Below are 12,116 nucleotides of genomic sequence, written 5' to 3'. Positions count from 1 at the left end.
CGGCCACTGCACTCCAGCCTGGGCAACAGAGCAAGACTCCATCTCAAAAAAAAAAAAAAAAAGAATTAAAAAACTTTTCAAAATTCCTGAGAGGGAAGTATATTGGATGAAAGTAGTTGTTCATTTTAGACAAAAACTAGATTTGTTTTTGTCAAAAAACAATTTAAAAATTTTGTTTATTTTTAATTAAAGATAAAATGTCAACAGAAAGAAGAAAATTATTGATGGAGCACATCTTCAAACTACAGGAGTTTTGCAACAGCATGGTTAAACTCTGCATTGATGGATATGAATATGCCTACCTGAAGGCAATAGTACTCTTCAGTCCAGGTATATAAACATTTACTTTTTATTCAAAATAAAATGTTTCACGATGTGGAGAAATAGAAGCCCTCATATGTTGCAAGTGGGGATGTAAAATGGTGCAGTTGCCTTGGAAAAAAGTTGAGTAGTTCTTCAAAAGGTTAAACATGGAGTTATCAAATGACTCAGCAGCTTCACTCTTGTCAGCCCAAGAGAAATGAAAAATATATATCTATGCAAGAATGTGTATATGAATAGTCATAGCAGCATTACTCATAATAGTCAAAAAGTGGAGACAACCCAAATGTCAACAGATGAACAAATAAATGTAATATATACATACAATGGAGTATCCTTCAGCCATTAAAGGAAGGAAATTCTAACACATACTACAACACAGATGAACCTTTAAAATGTTCTGCTAAATGAAAGAAGCCAGTCATATTGTTTGATTTCATTTATATAAAATATGCAAAATAGGCAAACCTGTATAGACATAAAACAATTAAGTGGTTGCCAGGGACTAAGGAGAAGGAAGAAATGGGAAGTGACTGCTAATGGATGGAGTTTTTTTTTTGGAGTGACAAAAATGTTCCAAAATTAGATTGTGGTGATGGTTGTACAACTCTGAATATAATAAAAACTATTGAACTGTATACTTACTTTTTTTTTTTAGACTGAATCTCACTCTGTTGCCCAGGCTAGAGTGCAGTGGTGTGATCCCGGTTCACTGCAAGCTCTGCCTCCTGTATTCAAACGATTCTCCTGCCTCAGCCTCCCCAGCAGCTGGGATTATAGGCATGCACCACCACACCCAGCTCATTTTTGTATTTTTAGTAGAGACGAGTTACACTATGTTGGCCATGCTGGTGTTGAACTCCTGATCTAAGGTGATCTGCCCGCCTCGGCCTCCCAAAGTGCTGGGATTACAGGAGTGAGCCACCGCACCCAGCCTGAATTGTATACTTGAAATTGGTGATTTTTAAGGATGTTAGATATTTATATGGGTATGAAAATGGAGGTTGAGAAGTCAGTGAAATAATATGATAGACTTTGGCAGGGCTCAGTAGCTCATGCCTGTGATCCTCATATTTTGGGAGGCTGAGATGGGAGGATTGGTCAGGAGTTTGAGACCAGCCTGGACAACATAATGAGACCTCTTCTCTGCAAAAATCATAATAGAAAAAATTAGCTGGATGTGCTGGTGCGCACCTGTAGTCTCAGCTACTTGGGAGGCTCAGGTTGGAGGATCACTGCAGCCTGAGAGTTTGAGGCTGCAATGAGCTCTAATCACGCCACTGCATTCTAGCCTGGGTGACAGAGGGAGACCCTGTCTCAAAAATAAATGAAAATGTAAAAAATATTATAGACCTTTATTTCTTTTGTCACATCAACATTTGAATTCTTAGGTGTATTTTTTTTAGCCATTACTAAATGGCAGAATGAGAGATGACTATTGGTATGTTGATGGGCTAGATTTCCAAACATCTTATATGAGTTACCAACAAATAAAAAAACTGGTTTCTTGTTTTCCTGCCAGTTTGCAGTTTTCACAGATGGTAAAATGATGGTAAGCTCTCAGTGGTCAATTTCTGAATAAGAGAAATTGACTGTTCTCTTAGGTTCTGTATTTTTCATTCTGATATATGTTTCTGTTCTTGTGCATCAGAATAAAATTATCTGAGGAAACCTGTTTCTTTCTGTCAGTGATACCAGTAAGAACATGAAAGCTTGTACTATTTCTTCTAATGTTTCTTATGAGTTAGTAACGTATGTCACTATTCTTAGCACAATTTGTCACTTTCATTTTCCTTAGGTGAAAATTGAAAGAACATAGATTTGAAGTTTAAATTCTAATGTAATTTTATTATTTTTAAGATTTTCCATTTATTACTTTTTAAAATTTTCATCCATGAGAACAGAGCTTTCCATATTCAACATTTCTTAAGCTATGCATAATTTTTATGAAGTTCTTTTAGTATTTCTGTTTTTGTGTAATGTTATAGTGACCATTGAAATGCTTATATAGATTTTTTTATATTTCTGTTATTTTTCTGATAGAGATATTTATGGTTTCATAATTTCTTATATACCTTTTTACCTAAAAATAATAGAATTTTTGACTTATAAAAATAGGGCACAGAATATAATCTGCAAATATTTCATGGATTTAAAATGCCTTTTTTTTTTTTTTTTTTTTTTTTTGAGACAGAGTCTTGCTCTGTTGCCCAGGCTGGAGTACAGTGGCACGGTCTCGGCTCACCGCAACCTCTGCCTGCCTCCCAGTTTCAAGTGATTCTCCTGCCTCAGTCTCCCAAGTAGCTGGGATTACAGGTGCCTACCACCATACCCGGCTAATTTTTTGTATTTTTAGTAGAGACGGGGTTTCACACCATGTTGGCCAGGCTGGTCTTGAACTCCTGACCTTGTGAGCCACCTCACCCAGCCTTAAAATGTCTTTTTAAGCTGAGTCATTTACCTTTTGCTCCTGTTAAAAGCAAAGTTATCAAATGCCTTCCTACTTCCTACTACTTTTGGAATGGCGAGAAAGCTGTTTATTTTGGTAACACCCACTTATTTTTTATTAGTTGTTAGCATATGTATATGAGATAAAAAATTTTAAATATGTAAAATATAGTGCTTGGTATATAGTAGGTGGGCTCAATCAATATTTGTGGAATGAATGAGCCACACTTTTTTTTTTTTTTTTTTTTTTTTAAGACAATTTTGCTCTTGTTGCCCAGGCTGGAGTGCAATGGCGCTGTCTCGGCTCACCGCAACCTCTGCCTCCCAGGTTTAAGCAATTCTCCTGCCTTAGCCTGCCGAGTAGCTGGGATTATAGGCATGCGCCACCATGCCTGGCTAATTTTGTATTTTTAGTAGAGACAGGGTTTCTCCATGTTGGTCAGGCTGGTCTCGAACTCCCGACCTCAGGTGATCTCCCCACCTCAGCCTCCCAAAGTGCTGGGATTACAAGCGTGGGTCACCTCGCCCGGCCTGAGCCACACATTTTATGATGGGGCTTCTGTTTTGACTAACTATTCTTTCTGTCTCTTCATATTCACTCTGTCTTAAATGAACATTCAGAACTAGGGTACCAATGTTTTCTTTAATGTTTCAGATCATCCAGGCCTAGAAAACATGGAACAGATAGAGAAATTTCAGGAAAAGGCTTATGTGGAATTCCAAGATTATATAACCAAAACATATCCAGATGACACCTACAGGTATCTACAGTTAAATTCCATATAATTAAAATAATTGAAAAACCTTTTGTGGATCTGTTATCTCATTGTTTCTACTCTCAGAATAATTAAATGTTTTAGGCAACCTTAACTTTGAAATAGTAATGCTATAAAAAGCAGTATTGCATTGTTGCAAGTACGTTACATAAAATATTTCATCCAGTTCTTAAATTTTTATATAAGGGGAGACTTCAGCACAGAGAGGTTAGCTTTGCTCAGGGTCACACAGTAAATGATAGCACCTGACTGTGAACCCAGGTAGTCTGACTCTAAAGTCCAAACTCTTTTTCTTTGGATAAAATAATGAATTTTGTTAGTAAAAGAAGGATAAAAAATAATCAGAGACCAGCCTGGACAACATGGTAAAACCCTGTTTCTACAAAAAATACAAAAATTAGCCCAGCGTGGTGGCGCATGCCTGTAGTCCCAGCTATTCAGGAAGCTGAGGTGAGACTGCAATGAGCTATGATTACATCACTACACTCCAGTCTGGGTGACAGAGCAAGACCCTGTCTAAAAAATAATAATTAAAAAATGTTTAAAAATCAAATACCATTAGATTAGATTGTTTTATAATTAATTTTGAAACACAGTTTATGAAATTCCCTCCAAGCTATTTCTCGCCAATGTTCTTTGAGAAAAATTCTTTTTTTGGCCGGGCACGGTGGCTCAAGCCTGTAATCCCAGCACTTTGGGAGGCCGAGACGGGTGGATCACGAGGTCAGGAGATCGAGACCATCCTGGTGAACACGGTGAAACCCCGTCTCTACTAAAAAATACAAAAAACTAGCTGGGCGAGGTGGCGGGCACCTGTAGTCCCAGCTACTCGGGAGGCTGAGGCAGGAGAATGGCGTAAACCCAGGAGGCGGAGCTTGCAGTGAGCTGAGATCTGGCCACTGCACTCCAGCCTGGGCGACAGAGCGAGACTCCGTCTCAAAAAAAAAAAAAAGAAAAATTCTTTTTTTATAAGAGCCACTTTCTTGAAAGAGGGACATTATAGCCAAGGGGTTAAGCACCTGGTTATAGAGCCAGAGTACCTGGATTTGAATCCTGACTCCGGCTCTTGCTAGCTTCATAACCTTGGGCATGTTTCCTCCTATAATGGAGATAATAATAGTATATACTTTTTACAATTATTTTAAGGATTAAATCAGTTAATATATGTAAAGTGCTTAGGACTGTGCCTATCATATAGTAAGGGCTATATAAGTGTGTTTGTTTAGAATAAAACATTTTGTTAGTTTAGCATACTTCAAACTAGCAAAATAACATTTTTACGTATAATTTTTTACATATATTAAATAATTTAGATTTATAAGCCAGTCTCATCTCAAATATCAGCCTTATTTTATCTAACTCATTTTCCTATCCTGCTTTCTACCAGTTCTGTAAAAGCTGAGTAATTTGATGTGGATGCTGAGTAATTTGAGGAGTAGAGCACACAGCTTCAAGAAGATAATCCTGGGGGCTGCTGGTCTTATTTGGTCTGAAGTGTTAGAGTGCAAGGCCTTAGGACAGAAGGATAAACCCACCACAGTCTTTTTGGAAAGGTGGTTTTGTTGTGGTGGTTTTTCAGCATTATCTTTTAAGTTTTAAAAGTTACTGTATGCCTCATTATACAAATAAATACAGTATTTAAATTTTTTCCTTTGCGACTGCAACTTTCTCAGTTTTTTACATTCTTGGTTACTTAAAAATAATACATTATCCTTGGATAATAGTTTTCAACTTACAAGGCACTTTCACACAAGATAGGGTCCTGCCCTAAGGAACCTCACTACCTGGCACAGAAACTGGCAGGGATCATTTCATTCATCCTTACAACAGCACTGTGAGAGACAGTAAGTGGCAAGCACACATTTATATAGGTAGTGGGCAGTTCAATCAAGATTTGAACCCAACGGTCTTGATTCCACATTCCGTGCTCTTCCCAGTAATAGCGACTGTTGCCTATTTCCAGTAGTTTTTTGCAGAGCAAAACCAAGAAAATGCCTTATGTCCTGATAACACAAAACATTGCCATTTTTAAAACCTGAAATGAGTTGCTAAGCCATTCTTTTTCTTTCTTTTTTTTTTTTTGAAGCAGAGTATTGCCCTGTCACCCAGGCTGGAGTGCAGTAGCATGATCTCGGCTCACTGCAACCTCCGCCTCCTAGGTTCAAGCGATTCTTGTGATTCTGTTGCCTCAGCCTCCCAAGTGGCTGGGGTTACAGGCACGTGCTACCGTGCCCAGCTAATTATTTTTTGTATGTTTAATAGAGACAAGGTTTCACCATGTTGGCCAGGCTGGTCTCAAGCTCCTGACCTCAAGTGATCTGCCCACCTCGGCCTCCAAGAGTGCTGAGATTACAGGCGTGAGCCACTGGCACCCAGCCGCCATTCTTAAATGTATAACTTGTTCTGGCACAATGGCTCACACCTATAATCTCAGTACTTTGGGAAGCCAAGGCAGGAGGATTGCTTGAGCCAGGAATGTGAGACCAGCCTGGGCAACATAGTGAGACCCTGTCTCTACAAAAAATAAACACAATTAGCCAGGTATACTGGCACACTCCTGTAGCCACAGCTACTTGGGAGGCTGAGGCGGGAAGGATCACTTGAGTACAAGAAATTGAGGCTGCAGTGAGATCACACCACTGCACTCCAGTTTGGGCAACAGAGCAAGGCCCTCTCAAAAAAAAAAAAAATAGTATAACTTGATGCGTTTAACAGCTCAGTTCCATGGTCCTTACAGCCAAGGAGAGGCAGTACAGTGTAGCATTAAGAGCAGGGCTTTCCCCTGTGGAGTCTGTCAGACTGCATTAATACCCAGGTAATTGCCATATGCTCTAAGGCTTGAGAATACTAAAGTTTTGATTTTAACTTTTGAAAATGATGTATTTATTAAATTAGGCCACATGCAGAAATTACTCATACTTTTCTACTAAATTTCTTTCTGGTTTACAACCTTGTTCCTCTCCCTTTTTTCTTTCTTGTTTAAGGTTATCCAGACTGCTACTCAGATTGCCAGCTTTAAGACTGATGAATGCTACCATCACTGAAGAATTGTTTTTCAAAGGTCTCATTGGCAACATACGAATTGACAGTGTCATCCCACATATTTTGAAAATGGAGCCTGCAGATTATAATTCTCAAATAATTGGTCACAGCATTTGAAAGTTGGAACTGCAGTGCTGTAAACTTAACTGTTCTTTGCCAGAACACAAGACACCAAATTGAACTCATTGCTTTTGGGGCATCTGGAAATTTTTACTTCAAAAAGTCACTAGAATCCAAGGTATTTTTATTTTAGCTTCCTTAAGAATTTTTGAAGTGACTGGGCCAACAGAAATTAAATGAATTTTTCTTCCTGATTCCTTTAAATGAACATGAAACACTACAAATTTATTCTTGGTGAAGATGATACCTGAAGCTGTCACCTCTTAATTATCTAAACTAAGCTCTCATTCTATTTTATAAAACAAATAAATTAGTCTCTTTTTTCTGAATTGTGTTCTAGTCATATTTAACTTCATTAAGAACTAGTAAAAATACTTATGGTCAGAAATCCCTAAGGAGGAGTTAGTTCCTTGCATTTTACTCTGCCATAATAATCTTTGTTTTAATTACCATATCAAAATAAGATCATTTTATGCTTACTGGTATAATGACAATATTAGAATTATAGGAAATAATTGAATATATACTTTTTGTCTTCTGTAAATATCATGGTGTCCCTTAGCATATGTATACCACTCTCATTGCTGGCAGTGAGATAGGCCATTCATGAACTTAAGATTGACACTTTTAATGTATATTATTAGTTACAAGCACTTTATATAGCAGAAAATTGTTTTTGAGAATAAGCTAGTGTTGATATTTTAATATTTTTAGCTTACTGCTCGTGTTTTTGTTTTTGTCTTCATTTATAGAGGTGGGTTTCACTATGTTGCCGAGGCTGGTCTCAAACTCCTGGGCTCAAGTGATCCTGCCTCAGCCTCCCAAAGTACTGGGATTACAGGCATGTGCCACTGTGCCTGGCCTACTGCTATCTTTCAAAGTAATAGAGACTAGCCAGCTGTGGTGGCTCATGCCTATAATCCCAGCACTTTGGGAGGCTGAGGCAGGCAGATTGCTTGAGCTCAGGAGTTCGAGACCAGCCTGGGCAACATAGCAAGACCCTGTCTCTGTAAAAAGAAAGAAAGTAATAGAGACTAATTGAGCCCAAAATGTTTCACTATTTCAAAAAAGATATTAAAATTGTTGCTCTTTCATTCCATAAAAAGAATCTGATCTCTCTTCTACTTTTCTGACCTGAGTTAGAGCTTCCCAACCCTGTCGTTTATGGGTTTTAGCCTATTTCTTTTAGGTCACTAAAAAAACTCACCCAATTTGTCAAATAATGGATTTATCATAGCCAATACATGTTCTCAAGGCAAGTTTAAACATTTTGAAGCTAATGATACTTTTTTAAAATAAATATTCACTGATTTTTTTCACTGTAAAGCACGGGAGGGCTGCTTTAACAGCAGTATAAGAGTCAGCCTGAAGCCTTGTTACTGCTGCAACAAATGCATTTTAGACTCCTCGGATGTCTTCCACAGTAATTTATTTTTTTAGCAAACCTGATACTGATAACTGTTTCTTTGCTTTGATTTCTTGATGAATTATTTTGGTATGTTTGTTGCTTTTTAAAACAAACATGGATAATGCACTCAGAGTACATTTTTTGTAAAGATTTTTGCAATAGAAGAAAAGCTGAAGTTTTTGTGGGGATGTGGATTTTATTGCTTACTACTTTTTTCCCTATTTAAAACATGATCTTAGTCAACAATTTTATTTATAATTATCAGCTAAAGAAACTACATTTAGTATAATACTCAAATGGAAAAATCAGTAGTTTATACCTTTATAAATACAATGTAGTAAGCCAAGGAATTAGGGAACTAATCCTTTAAAATAATGTACTAATGGTTAATTAAGATGTTTCAGGTGTTTTTTCTGATTAAATTTGTTATTATATTTGGAAGAGTTTTTAAAACTATATTAAAATGTGACTTGCATTACAAATTTCTGTGTCTTACCAATATATTTGTAAATATATTTATTTTCCTATTCAATGATTGCTTATCCTTCGTTTGTTCCATTGTGGTTTCATCTATAGCAAGTATAGATCTGCTATATTAAGAAAGTTCTAATAAGAATTGTTACTGATATAATAGGTGTTTTGGTTCTCAGGTGGGGTGATTTTAATTAAAGTACTTCCAGCAAGAGAAAAACATGGAGACATTTCTAGGTCCTATATTTTAGAGTTATTTGCAATTCAATTTGAAGACTCCCAGCTAAATACTGCAGATTAGCTTTTGTTTTCTTTCCTGAAATCTCAGTAAAATGTCCATAAAGTATAACTAACTACACGATGACAGATGGAATAGGAGAGAAGAAATCAAAGAACAGAGTAAAGTAAATTTTTGGAAAACAAAATGCAGATAGAGAAAGAATGACTGATTTAGTAGAACCAGAACTAAAGAAGCTTTAACTGAGTGACTACAAAAGGCAATGCAATGAGAAAGAAGCCAGGATACCAGACAAGATGCTTAGTACCTTGAAGGAACCAGTGCTCAGAGACAGAAATGATGCTTGAGACATAAAAAAAAAATGGATTGGTTGCAAGTCTGGATACAGAATAATTAGACTATCTTTTCCCAACCCTACTTAAGATGGGTGGAGGCCGGGTGTGGTGGCTCATGCCTATAGTCCCAGCACTGTGGGAGGCTGAGCGAAGCAGATTGCTTGAGTCCAGGAGTTCGAGACTACCCGGGGTAATGTAGTGAAACCTCATCTCTACAAAAAAAAAAAAAAAAAATTAGCCAGGCATGGTAGTGTGCACCTGTAGTCCCAACTACTTGGGAAGCTGAGGTGGGAGTACAGCTTGAGCCCAGGAGATCGGGGTTGCAGTGAGCTAAAATCATGCCTCTGCACTCTATCCTGGGCAACAGAGCCAGGCCCTATCTCAGAAAAGAAAAAAAAAAAAACAAAGGTGGCCACTTTCTCTCCTCCCTTTTCAAGCAGGAGGAGGCCAGAGATTAATTCTTTGGAGAAACTGAACTGGAAGAGCATAGGACTTACAGGATACTAGGGATAACAGAAGGTGTGAATAAGATACAGGGTTGAAAATATGGAGGAAGTGAAGATCCAAATTTGGAGGCCGGGAGTGGTGGCTCACGCCTATAATCCCAGCACTTTGGGAGGCCAAGGTGGGTGGGTCACGAGGTCACAAGTTCGAGACCAGCCTGACCAACATGGTGAAACCCCGTCTCTACTGAAAATACAAAAACTAGCTGGGCATGGTGGCACACGCCTGTAATCCCAGCTAACTAAGGAGGGTGAGGCAGGAGAATTGCTTGAACCCGGGAGGCGGAGGTTGCAGTGAGCTGAGATTGCGTCACTGCAGTCCAGCCTGGGAAACAACAGAGCGAGACTGTCTCAAAAAAAAAAAAAAGTCTGCATTTGGTTGGTATGTAGGCTCCCTATCCTTTTACCAGGATACTGGCAATCAAGTACAGTTTTCTCTGCCAGGTTTTTTTTCTTTGGAGAAGCTAAATGGCCCCAGAGAAAAGATCTCCATTTTGGTTATCCCTTAATGATAAAAAATAATAATAAAGCCTTTTGCCACCTTATGACTCTTCAATGAAGCCCTCCAATTACCAAGTCATGTGTATGTATTCGGTTTCCATTCAGCTCTTTAGTGCCCTATTATTAAATGTGAACTTACAGCCCAGGATAGCCAGATATTTGAGGAAAATCTCTATCCATGAGAGAGCAGATATGAGGGGTAGGGAGCAGATACAAAATGCAAAGATCAGAAAAATATTCCCCAAATATAATTAATATCTTGAGAGAAACTAGACGTTGTATCCATAAAAGGAGAACAGAATGTTTCCCAAAACAAATTTGAAGCAAGGAATTGCCCCTAGAAATTAAAAATGACAGTCAAGGCAATTCATTAGAAGGACTGGTAGATAAAATTGAAGAATTCACCCTGAAAGTAAAACCAAAAGACAAAGGAATAGGAAACAGGATAGAAATGATAAAATTAGAGAATCAAACGATTTTTTTTTTTGACGGGGGGAGGGGGAGAGTTGAGTCTCGCTCTGTTGCCCAGGCTGGAGTGCAGTGGTGCGATCTCAGCTCACTGCAACCTCCACCTCCCAGGTTCAAGCAATTCTGCCTCAGCTCACCAGTAGCTGGGATTACAGGCACATGCCACCACACCCGGCTAATTTCTTTTTGTTTTTAGTAGAGACAGGATTTCACCATGTTGGCCAGGCTGGTCTCGAACTCCTGACTTCAAATGATCTGCCCACCTCAGCCTCCCAAAATGCTGGGATTATAGGCGTGAGCCACCGTGCCCAGCCAAGGTCTAACATTTTCAATACTAAGTTTAAGAAAGGGAAAATAGAAAAGAAAAGGAAATCATTAAATAATGTAAGAAAAGTTCCACAAAAGGACACTTGTCTGTAGGTGGAAATGATCCATCATTATAAATTTTAAAAGATATACCATCTTGAAATCACAATATAGTCAAAGAAGACAACTGCTACTTTTAGCAGTATAAAGGAACAGATATTCTGAAGGCCTTGGATCTATTAGCTGAGTTCACCAAATTGAGATGACTTCCTAAAGAAGGCTAAGGTTGTTTCAGGTCAGTAGTACCCTCTGCGTCCTGGCAGAAGCAAGTGTAAATCATCTCTGGAGAAAATATTCACAATTGAGATCAGAAGTTGAGAAAGTAAATATTTTTGGCTTCATAGGCCATGCAATGTCTGTTAAAACGACTCAAAAAGTGCTAAAGTAACTATAGACAACATAAATGAGTGGGAATACCTGTGGTCCAATAAAACATACAAAAACAGGCAGTGGACTGGATTTGGCTCTTGGAGTATGGTTTACCAACCCTTAATTTAAAAATCTTGATATTCTCGCAGATTAGGCTCAACCAAATATGAGTACACAAAATTATCAAACTCACAAGGAAATAAGCAATACATAAAGACCCTCAGACAATATTAGATCTTAAAATTGTCACATGCAGAATGTAACTATATAATATGTTTTAAGGAGAAAAAAATGGAATCTAAAAGTAAACAAGAAACAGGAGCAGCAAAAATAACCAAGTGGATTTGAAAAGCCAAGAAACATTTAGAAAAAACTTACTGAAATTAAAAAATTAATGCATGGTGAAAGATGCCTTGAATGCATACATTTAACCCTAAGTTCCTTCTAAAACTGCATTAAAACAGCTAAAGGTTTGTGGGTTATTTTTATTTTTATTTTTAGACACAAAGTCTCACTGTGTTGGCCAGGGTAGAACTCCTGGGCTCAAGCTATGCTCCCACCTCAGCCTCCTGATTAGCTAGGACTACAGGTATGAACTGCCACACCTGGTTTGCTTTATGGTTTTTGTTTGTTTTTAAATGCATCTTACAAAGACAAAAAAAAAGGGACAGAAATAAATGATAACCACAACTTTTTGAAAGCTAAAAATAGATTAGTAGTGATGATTCTAGCAAACCTGAGAAGGCCTTT

General features: G+C 37.9%; 1 protein-coding gene across 2 annotated transcripts in view; it reads left to right on the top strand.

Moving 5' to 3' along the window:
• NR2C1 (nuclear receptor subfamily 2, group C, member 1) overlaps nucleotides 1-7,036 on the top strand; it is a 53,884-nt gene extending 46,848 nt beyond the window's left edge. For both annotated transcript variants that reach the window (XM_011934016.1, XM_011934021.1), the window contains exons 12-14: nucleotides 193-330; nucleotides 3,425-3,530; nucleotides 6,530-7,036. In XM_011934016.1, the coding sequence (XP_011789406.1) occupies nucleotides 193-330; nucleotides 3,425-3,530; nucleotides 6,530-6,704 (419 nt within the window). In that variant the 3' untranslated portion in view covers nucleotides 6,705-7,036. The remainder of the gene's footprint in view (nucleotides 1-192; nucleotides 331-3,424; nucleotides 3,531-6,529) is intronic.
• The last annotated feature ends 5,080 nt before the right edge of the window (nucleotides 7,037-12,116 follow it).

Source organism: Colobus angolensis, unplaced genomic scaffold (assembly GCF_000951035.1).
Source record: "Colobus angolensis palliatus isolate OR3802 unplaced genomic scaffold, Cang.pa_1.0 Scaffold10, whole genome shotgun sequence".
In the NCBI taxonomy this organism is placed as follows: Eukaryota; Metazoa; Chordata; class Mammalia; order Primates; family Cercopithecidae; genus Colobus; species Colobus angolensis.
This window is presented reverse-complemented; position numbering and strand designations above follow the sequence as displayed.